This window comes from Malania oleifera, chromosome 2 (assembly GCF_029873635.1).
Source record: "Malania oleifera isolate guangnan ecotype guangnan chromosome 2, ASM2987363v1, whole genome shotgun sequence".
In the NCBI taxonomy this organism is placed as follows: Eukaryota; Viridiplantae; Streptophyta; class Magnoliopsida; order Santalales; family Ximeniaceae; genus Malania; species Malania oleifera.
Window position 1 is genome coordinate 17,969,497 of NC_080418.1, and position 14,189 is coordinate 17,983,685.

Here is a 14,189-nt window from a genome sequence, read left to right on the forward strand (position 1 = left end):
TAGCTTTGTCCATATTGAACCTCTGAAGCACTTTCTCAATGTACTCCTCCTGTGAAAAATATAACTTCTTGGCACTTCTGTCACTATTGATTCTTATGCCAAGAATTTTCTTTGCTGGCCCCAAATCCTTTATAGCAAATGACTTACTCAATTGCTTCTTCAACTGGTCAATCCTTGAAGCATTCCTGCCAACAAGCAACATGTCATCAACATAAAGTAGTAAGAAAATAAAATCATCATCAGAGAATTTTTTGAACAAATACGCAGTAATATGAAGTTGTCTTCTTGTAGCCTTGTTCTCCCATAACATACTCAAACTTCTTATACCACTATCTCGGTGCTTGTTTCAAACTATATAGGCTTTTCTTCAGCTTGCACACATAATCCTCTTTCCCTTTCACTTTGAAACCCTCTAGCTGCTTCATATAAATCTCTTCCTCTAAATCATCATGAAGGAAGGCAGTTTTCACATCCATCTGCTCAACTTCCAAGTCAAGACTAGCTGCTAAGTCGAGTACTGTACGGATCAATGACATCTTTACAATTGGAGAGAAGATCTCATAAAGTCAATACCTTTTCTCTGACCAAACCCTTTTACAACTAGTCTAGCTTTGTACCATGGCCGTGAAGAGAACTCATTTGGCTTCTTCTTGTAAATCCACTTGTTCTCCAAAGCCTTTTTTCCTTTAGGTAGCTTCACTAAATCAAAGGTGTGGTTATCATGCAATGACTACATCTCATCTTACATGGCCTTAACCCACTCTATCTTGTGTTCATCTTCCATGGCTTCTGAAAAACACTGGGGCTCTCCCCTGTCAGTCAATAACACATATTGTTCTGCTAAATACCGAGTGGAAGGATGTCAGTCTCTAGCTAACCTCCTGGATGGAATCTCTGGTGGAATCTCTGGCACTGTCAACTGCTCATTAGTCTCAACATCTCCCTGAACTTGTAAGGGAACATCCACATCACCTCTACCCTGGTGGTTATCCTAAACATCATTCTCAACTTGAGATGAAAAATTCTTCAAAGGAACTATATCCACATTAGTCAAACTATCACCCTGCCGAGACATATATTTCTCTGCCTTCTCAATATCCTGAATCGTCTGATCTTCTACAAACACGATATCTCTACTTCTCATAATTTTCTTCTCAACTGGATCATAAAGCTTGTATCCAAACTCATCTTGACCGTAGCCAAGGAATATACACTGTCACGTTTTCTCATCAAGTTTGGACCTTTCATCTTTTGGAATATGCACAAATGCTTTGCACGCAAAAACACGCAGGTGATTATAGGAAACATCCTTACCTGCCCAAACTCGATCTAGCATATCAAACTGTAGAGGAACACATGGTGTAAGATTCAACACATGAACAACAGTGCTCAATGCCTCCCCCCAAAAGAATTTTGGCAATCAGGCTTGTGAAAGCAAACATCTCACTCTCTCAACCAGTGTCTTGTTCGTCCTTTTTGCTATGCCATTCAATTAAGAAGTTTTCAAAGGAGTCTTTTGATGCCGAATACTCTGCTGTCTGCAATACTCATCAAATGGACCAGAATACTCTCTACCGTTATCAGTTCAGATGCACCTCAATTTCTTCCCAGTCTGTCTCTCAACTAGGGCTTGAAATTTCTTGAACTCAGCCAACACTTGGTCTTTGACTTCAATATATATACCCACAACTTCCTTGAATGATCATCTATGAAGGTCACAAAGTATCTAGAGCCACCAAGTGTTCTCGTCTTCATAGGGTCACACACATCCGAATGTACCAAATCCAGTATCTCTGACTTTCTCGAATGAGGGGAATTCTTGAAGGAAACTCTGTTCTGCTTCCCTGACAGACAATGAGTACACCTTTTCAGAAGTGTGCTTTTTATTCCACATAGTAGACTTTTCTTCCCCAGTAAAGCTAATCCTTTCTCACTCATGTGTGCCAGTCTCTTGTGCCACAACTCTACTGTACCATTATCCTCTAGCACATTAACAATGTTGGTTGAGATCTTTGCTTGCAGAATGTACAATACAGAGTGCTTCATGCCTCGAGCCACAACCATAGCACCCCTGGTGAGCTTCCACTGGCCATCACTGAAGGTGTTGCAATACCCTTCGTTATCAAGTTTACCTATAGAAATCAAATTCAAACGAATGTCAGGAATGCTTCACATCTCTAAGAACTAAACTCGTGCCATGTGATGACCCAAAAATATATACATGATTAAAGTACAATAATAATAAAATAATAAAAATAGTCATTAAGTTAATATCAATATAGAAGTGTTTTTCTGTAGGATCCTTGATTCCATGTTTGATGCCTTAGAAAGACCTTGTCTTAGCGAGTGCTCAGAGACCATTGCGACTCAGTCTCTCCCTAGAGGTCGGCCTGGTCAAAATGAAATTTTATAAGATAAAACAGAGTAGACACTGTTTATATAAGTAAATAAGTACATAAACTAATGTTTTGACTGACATAATTTGTAGAAATATATGATAAAATAATAATAATATAAGTATCCTATGCAGGGCCCACAAGACTGTGTGGGTCCCACATGAGTCCCGAAGTCGTGTGGAGGTTTACACGAGTCTTGAAGCTGTGTAGGGCTCATAAAATCATATAAGGATTATTGGAGTTACGTGGGATCCATTCGGGCCTCGAAGTTGTGTGGGGCCCACATGAGTTTTCAAAATTCAAATTTAATTCTTGTTCAAAAATAAATAATAAAATAAATAAATACTGAAAATAGTTTAAAAGTAATAACAATGATAATAATGATTAAGAAAAATAATAAAATAATAAAATAATCAATTAACTAATTGATTAATTAATTAGGTAAATGATTAATTAAAAATTTATTTAATGGGAATGGTGGCAAGCACTCCCACATGGCCTCCATTCCTATCCCATACTCAACCCACACCTTGCCCATTCTTTAATTTTTAAAAATTATAATTTCACCCATCTTCCTACACTTTTATAAATTTCATTTCTTCCCCAAAATTTTCCTATAAATAGGAAGCTCTCAACCTTCATTTTTCACAACAATTTTTCAAGAAAGAGAAAGATTAGTGAGTGAAAGAATTTGTGGTGGAGAGAGAATTTTTGAATAAGTTTTCAATTACCCACTCTTTCCGATCTTATTTCTTAGAGATAGTTACAGTGTTCGTAAGGAAGAAGGTAAGTAAATTTTGATTATATTAGATTTTTTTATTTAAAATTCATACCCGAGTTTATTTTGTAAGTAAATTTCAATTATGTTAGTTAGTTCCATAAAATTTCCATGAGTTTATTTTTTTACGCATATTTAATTATACCAGTTCTATCTTTAATATACTTGCATTTATTTTTATTTTTTGGTTAAAAAATATTCTAATCCCCTCGAGTAAATTTTCAGCATTTCTTTCTATTCAAAACAAAAATTATATATATTTTTAACACAAAAATTGTGTGGCATGAGTTTATTTCTACGTTGCATTTTTTTTATGAAAATATGAGTAAAGATGAGATTTTCACGAGATTATTTTAAATTGAATAAATTATAATAAGATGGTTTTTAAAATCCCTTATGGCAAAGCAAGTTCAAAGTTACAGATGTTCGGTACAGTAGTTTAAAGTTTATACAGATCAGAGTGCACCCACACTGTTTACAGAGTGGTTATTTATGTTAGTGGATTTCTCCTGAGTGCACACTTGGTTCTAGACCAGGACTTAATAAGGAAAATCTCACTTAAAGTTTACGTACGTTGATTTAGTTTGGTCGGCCAGCTAGCTAAGTCTAGTCTTTGGACCGCACAACCCAGTCATGGGGGTAAACATGACTTACGGCAAACAGGCCTAAGGGTGGTTTTTATAATATATGTTTATGCATAGTTAATTACGTGTACAAAGTTACTGATAATTTTGAAAGAAAAGTGTAAGTTTACATGAAAAGGATCATTCTAGTGCTTAAATGACGATCTAAAGAAAACGTATAAAGAAAAGTATATGTATATTTATCATTAAATATTTATACAGTTTTAAAGTTAAAAGTTTAATTTAACAGTTATAGTATATGATTATAAAATTTTACTGTTATAGTTGATGGTAAAAGATTTATGCAGAAATTTTTAAATTTATATTTATTCTAGAGACAATTTTGAAGTTATAATATTAAATATTATTTTACGAAATTTTTAAAAAACTCATTTTGGCCACACACTAATAATAATCTTATTTACTTACTGAGCGTCGTCTCACTCCAATCATATTTCTATTTCAGATAACTCTGAAGAGCATGTTGGAAATCAGGCTTAGCAAGCATGCGGATGGGGGTAGAAAAATAAATATTTTTTTAGAAATATTAGTATGATGCCAGATATTTATGCTTATGTAATTTTTCTTCTTTTAAAATAAATGATTGTAATATGGATAATTAGTGCTCTGGTTTAATAAAAATTGAGTTTATTTGCTTTCGCTGTAAATCAATAGTAAAAAGTTAATATCCCAGGCCCCTCAGGGTTGGGGTGTTACATGCCATTATTTGTCTTCAGATACACATCCCCAATTCCAATGACTTTAACTAAGCCATCATTGCTCATCCTTACTGTTCCAAAGTCACCATATCTATAGGATGTAAAGAGATCCTTCCGAGATGTAGCATGAATGGAGGCACCACTGTCAATCACCCAGCTAGTTTCATGGTATGCAACATTTATCGTCTCATTATCATAAACAATGAAGAATTCTGCAGGAGTGGTGGTAGCAACTCTATCATCCCCATCTTTGTCATCTTCATTCTTCGTTCCCTTCCCTTTCTCATTTTTGTTTTCTTTCTTCAATTGTTTGCAATATTTCTTGATTCGTCCCTTTTTCCCGCAATGATGACACTCAACATTTACAAACTTGTTGGATTTGCTTCTGCTGTTATCTCTGTTCTTCAGACCTCTGCTATTACTTCTCCCCCTCTTTTCTGTAACCAAAATCTCTGACTGTGAAGAGGATCCCTGTGTTTTTCTTCTCATCTCTTCATTTAGCAAACAATTCTTGGCCATATCCATTATGATTACGCCTTCTGGAGCGGAGTTAGACAATGAAGTTATGAGCATCTCCCACGAGTCCGATAATGAATCAAGCAACCATAACCCTTGTATCTGATCATCAAACTTAATACCCATTGCAGCCAATTAATTAATAATTCCTTGGAATGTATTCAGGTGATCAGATAAAGGAGTCTCGTCTTGGTACCTCAACGCCATCATTTTTTTAATTAGAAATAACTTATTATTTCCAGTCTTTCTAGCATATAACTCTTCAAGCTTACTCCATAGAGAACGTGCATTTGTCTCTCCACTAATATGGTTCAAAACATTATCTTCTACCCACTGCCTGATATACCCACACGCCTGTCGATGTAACAAAGTCCATTCCACATCAGACTTTTTTTTCTGGTTTTTCAGCACTAAAAACAAGTAGGTAATAATCTTTCACAAAAAGAAGATCCTCCATTTTTCCTTTCCATATATGATAATTTGAACCATTGAGATTAATCATTCTACTCGTATTTGCTTCCATAACTCAAACTGCCAACCTGACAATCTGTCAACCGGGCTCTGATACCACTTTGTTAGGAGAGATATCAACAAACAACCAAAGCGGAATAATTCTTCTCTCTCTATGTAAGAAAATATAGTGTATCTCTACCTTTATACGTGCTGAAAATAATAAGAAAAATAATCAATCACACCAAGCCACAAGAACACAATCAATTTTTTTAGTGGAAAACTTTCCCAATGTGAGGAAGAAAAATCACGGGACCTAGTCTAGTTAAAACATCCACTATCAATCAAATAATGGGTACACCAAGTCTTTTCTAATCTCAATTAGAGGTTACAAATATATTTCATCAAGATATCAACAATCTTGACAAATACAAAGAGAATTTGAGAGAATATACCAAAATTGCGATTATTGTTCACGGGCAAAAAATCCCAACTCCCAAACTCAAAATCTGATCTCCACCATTCATATTGTAGCTCTTTGAGTCATGAATCTCTCCTCTAAATTTCAGTTCGATTGGACCACAGAGAAAACAGGATTGGAGTTTTGATGAAATCTGTGCAGAATGAGAAAAATCACATTTTTCTCTTATTCTTTTGAGATGTGACGGCTCCTCCATTCTACCCTCTCTTTTTATTACTCCCTTTAGGTTTTCACACTAAAAGGGCCGGGTTTTGGGCTTTTAATAAAGTTCACTTGGGCTTTCCTTCACATGGAAGGAAATAATTCAACAATCTTTTCCTAATCAAACTATTATTTAATATTTTTTTAAAAAAAAATAAAATTAAAATGGAAAAAACTCTATTTATTACATTGCGATGAGCAGCAAGCCAGCTAACTTTCCTCCTGCCTGTCTTGTTCCTCCAAATTAAGATGGGCGACTGTCAGTGCATTGATGTCCCCAGGACAAAACAAGTAAGGAATGGGACAAATTAAATTGCCTCAACTGTTATGATGATTATGTATCAATATTTTATTTGGTCTTTGTAAAATTAAAGTGCAGTCCTTTCTACTTCCGGCAGATTGCCACTCAGAGCTTCTTTGATTCCCTTTAGTAACAAAATGGGAGAACAAACAACATTGTGATCTTTTGGTTGAAAAAGGTACTACGAACTCAGGTTCACAATTAATTCCTCCTTATTATAGAGCTCATAATTTCAATTCTCTCAAAATTGAACGTAGGAATAAAATTTAAAAAAAAAAAATAGAATCGAAGTTATAACTCGATTTCGATTCTTGTTCAAATTTATATTCCATTCCTTTCTTCTCCCGCTCATTCCATTTTACAAACCAAATATACATGTTGTGAAGGTATTGATTCTTTGCCTGATTCCTCTTGTGTTGGGAAAATTGGAGAACGGTTGAAGAGGAAATGTTGGAGTGCTCATTCTTAAAATGGCTTAATGCTTGTAACCTTTAAATGAAGGAGATCTTGGTTTGAAGCTTATTTCTCAATGTTAGGATGGTAACTTATTTCTACTTCAAAATTGAAATTGGTGATAAGAAGTAATCTTTTATTTTGGATAAAAGATATTACCCTCTTGTTTAGCAGAAAGATAAGATTTTTTCTTGATATTTCAATCCTACAAATCTCACTTGACATTTGATTTTTAAAATATTTATATCCCAAACGTATTTATCATTTTTGTCAAATATAAGAGGAGTAAGGGAGGTCTGTGAGATTTTTGAAATCTCATAGTAGATTCTTATCTTTTTACCAAATCTCAGAGAAAGTTAATGTCTTTTACCCTTTTATTTTACTATGGCAACTAGATGGTCAAAGTCCTTCAAAAACTCCTTGTATGCTTACCCCTATCCATAGAATTAGGAATCTATATATATTGATGCAAAAGTGGCAAGGATGCGGCATGACAATGCTTGGATGTTGCCTAAGGGGCTGATGTCAAGTGCAAGACAAATTAAAGCAAATGTTCTTTTTATTCTTGATGTAGATTTAGGTAGCATTCGGTTCATAATTGAAATCAAAATTGGAATTGAAAATAGAATGGAATGTTATATTCTTCACTCATATTTGGTTCAACAAGGAATTGGAATCGAAATTATAATATAGTGTTTAGTATATATAAACATACGAATTCAAAATGAGTCTAATTTATTAGTTATGTCATTATAGTATACAAAAATTATTTATATAATTTAATATTTGTAATTATTACATACTATTATTTTATTAAGCTATGTAATGAATATTTTTTTACAATAAAATCATTTTGATAATTATGTACCTAATGTACCTTTTCATATTATAATGTGTTGTATTTTTTGGACTATATTATTAATATTATATTTTATCTTATATTTTATAAGTATTATTTTTTAATCTGTAATTCATCAAATGTAAATAAAAATCTCATCTATTATAACAGTACAACATAATTTATTATTTAATATAAAAAATAATATAATAAGACAACCATCATAGCATTATATTTTATTACACAGTAGTATTTTATTCTTTTTTATACATTATATCATTATTTAAGTTTATTATTATATATTTTTATTAATGATATTAATAATTAATATTTTATATTATTTTAAGGTTATACATAATAATAACCACAATTATATCATAGTATTCCATAATTTAATATTATTCCATTAATATAAATATAAATAATATTGATTAAAATATTTTATATTAAAAATATTTGTATATAAATAATATTTAATGATGTTAAAATATTAATATTATTTTTTAGATTTATGTGATATATATAATATTATATTAATATTACTTTTTTATATTTACATATATCTTATTATATATTATATAAAATGTTACAACCTACTTATATACTTTACCTCCTGAAATGAAGATTTCTCTTGATTTTTTTCTCTTTGGTAAGAATGCAAGTGATGTTGTGAACTTCATCTTTTTTTAATTATCATGTATTGAGAGCCAAGAGCTCCGTGATTTTTTATCGATCTACCTTACAAATATAAAAGTTGTTTCTCACTAGATATTAAGAACTAGCGTGTTGGCCTAAGATTCTATGATAGACTTTTTGTAAACTTGGAATTAGGGATAAGACTTAATTATGTTATGCTGTTCTATCCCGTTCTATTTCTTTTTTGTAATAATTTTCCCTCGTGTTATAATGTAAGTTTCTCGTGAATAATGATGGTGACAATGATGATAAAATTTTCAAGTAAAGGTAGTTTTAATTTTCTTTTTAATGTTATTTTAAAAAAAAATTCTTCTACCAAAAATTCATATTTAAATATAATTCTTTTAAAAAATGGGTAATTTAGTAAATTAAAAAAAAATGTACAACTGATTAGTATAACTAATTTCTTTTCGCAAACGTGTACATCTTACACTCCTTCAAATGTGTGCATTAAGTGTAGAAAAATCTTTATAAAAATTTTTATCTAGGGGGCTACGTACTAAGCTACTAGCTGTCTCACCCACAAAAACACAAGTAGCAAAAATATAATAGAATTGGAGAGTACTATTCTCACCTAGTTTACCCATTATAAGTATTGTGAAGTACATATATATCTGATACCTTAGTCCTTCCAAGAACCTAACTTTTTCCATAATAGTGCAATTAATTTTCGAGCTACCTAACATCCACACGACCCACAGTGTCGTGTATGTAATATATATATATATATGAAGAAGCTCACTAAGATCTCATATTGCACCTCTCAAATTTTTTATTGCAGTTTGCAAGCGTGCGCCGTCATTATGATACTCCAGCTCCTTTGCTACGCCACCCTCTTCCTCCTCTCCTTCCTCCTCCTCCGCGCCACCCTCTCCTCCCTCGCTCACCGTCACCTCCGCCTGCCCCCGGGCCCGCTGGCCCTCCCCGTCATCGGCCACTTCCACCTCCTCGGCCCCCTCCTCCACCGCTCCTTCCACCACCTCTCCTCCCGCTACGGCCCCCTCATCTTCCTCCGCCTCGGCTCCGTCCCTGCCGTCATCGCGGCCTCTCCCGAGCTCGCCAAAGAACTGCTCAAGACAAACGAGCTCACCTTCGTCTCCCGCCACCAGTCCGCCGCAATCGACTACCTCATGTACGACGCCGCCTTCGCCTTCGCCCCCTACGGGCCTTACTGGAAGTTAGTGAAGAAGCTGAGCATGACCAAGCTCATCGGAGCCCAACCCCTCTCTCGGTTCGCCCACTTACGCGCCGCCGAGCTCCGCCACCTCATCCGGTGGGTGGCCAAGAAAGCGGAGGCTGGGGAACGCGTGAACGTGACGCAAGAGCTGCTGAAGCTGACGAACAACGTGATATCGCAGATGATGCTGAGCATGCGGTGTTCGGAGGCGGAGGGGAAGGCGGACGCGGCAAGGAGGGTGGCGCGTGAGGTGACGCAGATATTCGGGGAGCTGAACGTGTCGGATTTCATATGGGTGTGCCGGAGATGGGACGTGCAGGGGTTCCGGAAGAGGTTCACGGACATAAGGAGGAGGTACGATGCGCTGATAGAGGAGATCATCACTGAGAGGGAAGGCGTGAGGAAGAAGCTGAAGAGAATCGGCGACGGAGGAGGGGAGGAGGGTGTGAAGGATTTTTTGGACATTTTGCTTGATATTATTGAAGACGAGAATTCGGAGATGAAGATTAGTAGGGTTCACATTAAAGCTTTAATTTTGGTGAGTATTTATATATTAACCTATTTAATTTGTAGAGAGTTGAAGGTCTCTATATACTATTTAGATTATTTAATAATAATATTTTTTTTTTTTGGATTACGCACCGAGTTTCCACGTGTCCGTTTTGCGGTCTACGTTACTAATCTCGCGCTCCTTAAAGCCGACCCCACAACTCCAAAAGAAGGTAAATTTCAGGAATCTAGGGGTGGAAACGAACCCGGGAAGATTTGAACACCTGACCTCGTGAGAGACACTTCTGCAACCCGCACTACCACTTGAATCACATCCTGAGAGTAATAAAAAAAACTTTATTGATCACAAGAAATTATGATAAATAATTTTAAGAACAAAAGTTTTATGATTTGTTGATTACGTGATTTCAAATCAGCCGTGAGTTTTCTTGTGATAATTTTCTTATAACAAATAGTAAACCTCTCATAATAAACTCTTTTCATTGTTATATTGGATAGTAATAGATTAGGGTTTACATTATTTACTAAATTACTTGTTAATATATAAATTTTGGTTTACATTATTTACTAAATTACTTGTTAATATATAAATTTTTTTAATAAATTTTATAAAAATGGGATGACATTTTTAGAATATAATAGCTAAAAATATAAGGGTTCTTTTAGTTATGGAAAATGGTTTTCATTTTTTATTTTAATTTTTTAAAAAATTACAAAAATATTAATTAATTTTTTATTTTTACAATATTTCTATGAAATAAATGAGCAACAATGAAGAGTTTGACACTATTTCCTTTTGAAAATAGTTTTATTTTTCATTTCTAATTTTTCAAATAATAATAAAAATGCCACATTATTTTCTCATTTTCCAATTTTATATAAAAAATTTAAAATTATGTTTTCATTATTTTCAAAATTTTTAACTTTTACTTTATGTATGGGAAGGTGAACAGAATTCGGATCTTGAACTTTCATTTGTGTAGATTATGTATATATAAAGTTTATATTAAATTGATACCAATCCAAATTTAAATTCCAAAATTCATGATTTTAAATATTATCTTATATAAATTTTTGAAAAATATTGTCTTTTTTCTGATCAATTGGATATCTATAAATAAAAAATAACAAAAATATGTTACATATTTAAACAAACTTTTTATTTTCTACCTTTTCAATACGAATCATAGAAAATTTTAAAATAAGCTAAAATTTTTATAATTCTTTAAAAACTAAAAATTTTAAAATATTTTTCACAACTAAAAAGCCCTAAACTACTATCATGTCTTCTTTTGATTAATTAGCATTAACATAGATGCATTGTAGAGTTTTCACAAAACTTATGTGCTTTAGATAATAATAGTGCAATATTATCTCACTTTTTCTATCTTCACTTTATAGGCAAAAAAATTGAGATGTTACAATATAATCACTTGATCACATTTTATCATTGTCATTTTTAAATCTTCTATCTTAAACCCACAGTGACAACTTAATTATGAGAAAGTGATGGCATAGCCATATCTTCTATACTGTTCTGTAGATTCCACACCTTTTCTGGTATCCTGTACTTCTTTTGTGGTATCCTTTTTCGACATTCTAATCCTTTTTTCTTGGTACTCCTCCGCATCACATGCAGGATTTCTTCACGGCGGGTACAGACACATCAGCCACAGCCGTCGAGTGGACACTGTCGGAGCTCATCAACCACCCGGCCGTGCTCGAGAGAGCGCGCGAGGAGATCGACCGGGTCATCGGAAGGACCCGCCTCGTCGAAGAATCCGACAGCCCGAATCTCCCATACATCCAGGCCATCATGAAGGAGAGCTTCAGGCTCCACCCTCCCGTCCCGCTCATCGTCAGAAAATCCCTGCAAGATTCCACCATTGCCGGCTACACTATCCCGGCGAACACCATGCTCTTCGTCAACACTTGGTCCATCGGAAGGGACCCCAACTACTGGGACAACCCGTCGGAATTCCGGCCGGAGCGGTTCTTGGAGCCGGGCACGGAGGAAAACGGGTTCAGGTCGGGTCCAAACGTGGACGTGAAGGGGCAGCATTTCCAGCTTTTGCCTTTCGGGTCGGGTCGGAGGGGTTGCCCCGGTCTAGCGCTGGCCATGCAGGAGCTTCCGGCGGTGCTGGCGGCTCTGATCCAGTGCTTCGACTGGAAGGTCGTCGGGTGGGGCGGGGAGAAAATGAACGGTGGTGATGCGGCGGTGGACATGGAGGAACGGCCGGGCATGACGGTTCCGAGGGCCCACGACCTCGTGTGTGTTCCGGTGGCCCGATTTACTCCGGCATGCATCGTCGATCATGCGTAGGTCCGACAGCGATGCGTGATTTGATTTGTAAGAAAAGCTATAGGCAGTCGTTTTTGATTTTAATTTCATGTTTTGGGGTGATCAGGTTGTGGTGGAGAGCGTCCCTACGCTTCTTTGCCCCGTTCGGACAACTTTAAAAATATATCACTTACCATTTAAAATAAAAGTACTTTCACAAAAAAAAAAAAAAAAAAGTGGTGTTTAATTTATATTACAATAAATACTTATTGTAATTTTTTTTTTCAAAATCATATTTTGAGATTTATTTGAATAAATTTTGCGAAACAATGTAAGATAATTTTTTGACACTATTCATAAACGGGTCAATTTTATAAATATAAGAAAATTTAGTGATATTTATAATCTAAAAAATACTGTAAAACATAATCATATATTATTTTACTATGTATTATAATATATTAATTGTTAATGAAACATAATTCAATTATGAAATGAAGAAGAAGAACCATTTATTAAGTTAAATTAATATTAAAAATTAAAAACACTAATTTAATTAATAATATAGTTTTGACATATATTAATATGATAATTTCATATGTTGCGAGTCTAAATTAAGAACATGATTTTTGGTAATCAAAAAATAGAATTATATTATGTTTATCATAATTTAATAGGATAGTAATATGTTATAAATATAAATTAATAACAAGATTATCATTAATTAAAAATAATAATATTTTTTAATAGAAACTATTTAATTTTAATTATAAATAATTAAAATAATTATAAATAAAACTATTAATTAAAAATATTAATATTTTTAATTTAAAGTATGTTTCAATATAATTGTATAGTACCCTATAATAAAAGTAAATATCCAAATATTACTTACTTTAAAGACAACCAAATACTACTTATAACTTTTAACATTTTTTTAGCTCAACATTTATAATTATCAGCACTTATTAAATTTAGAATTTTTTTTAAAAAAAAAACTTTAACTTTCAAATGATCTCTTAGTATATTTTTTTCTTTTAATTTAACGTTTCAAATAATGTCATTCATGTTGAAAAGTTTTATTTTATTTTATTTTATTTTTTATTTTCTTGAAATTTAGGGTGAAAGATAGAGATATGGTATCAAAAACTCATCACAAGCTCTATGAACATAAAGTTTTTGCAACATTTGGAGCATGTTAATTGTGCAAGGTGCCAAGGTAATTTTAGTTTTTTAAATAATTACAAAACTGTTATTTTTTAAAATTTTTAAATTTGTAATAGAAAATTTTTAAAAATATGTCTTTATTTCTTTTTTGAGATGCTTAAATAGCTAATGAAAATTGAAAAATAATGTGATATTTTTGTCATTATTTGAAAGAAACTGGAAGATGACAGATGAAAATTGTTTATACAACTAAATAACAAATCAGTGATGTTTGATTTTTTTTTTTTTTAAGGACACTCAAGGTAAGTCGATTTGTGAATTTTTTTTTTTTGAAAAATAATTGAACATTTTTTTACTCTATTTTTTAAAATTTTAAAATTTATAAAAAAATTTTAAAAAATATATTTTTTAACTTTTCTAAAAAAAATTGTTGGGAACCAATGTAACATTTTACATTACTTGAAAGACTAAAAATAGAAAATAAAAAATATTTTTGACAATTGAATAGGCCCTTATATAGTTTCTATTTATTCTCGATACGAAACTAAATATTAAAAGATACTAACCCAATGTTTTGTATATATGCAGGAGTAAAATAAATT

At 33.2% G+C, this 14,189-nt stretch overlaps 1 protein-coding gene across 2 annotated transcripts; it reads left to right on the top strand.

Annotated features, from left to right (window-relative positions):
* Positions 1–9,209: 9,209 nt before the first annotated feature.
* Positions 9,210–13,793, top strand: LOC131149350 (cytochrome P450 93B2-like). Of its 2 annotated transcripts, XM_058099736.1 has the most exons (3): positions 9,214–10,167; positions 11,779–12,489; positions 13,541–13,793. In XM_058099736.1, the coding sequence occupies exons 1-2, from the start codon at positions 9,256–9,258 to the stop codon at positions 12,460–12,462; spliced, it is 1,596 nt and encodes a 531-aa protein (XP_057955719.1). In that variant the 5' UTR covers positions 9,214–9,255; the 3' UTR covers positions 12,463–12,489; positions 13,541–13,793. The 2 variants fall into 2 exon arrangements, with proteins under 2 accessions (XP_057955718.1, XP_057955719.1); XM_058099735.1 differs by lacking the exon at positions 13,541–13,793 and having other exon boundaries at positions 9,210–10,351; positions 11,779–12,680.
* The last annotated feature ends 396 nt before the right edge of the window (positions 13,794–14,189 follow it).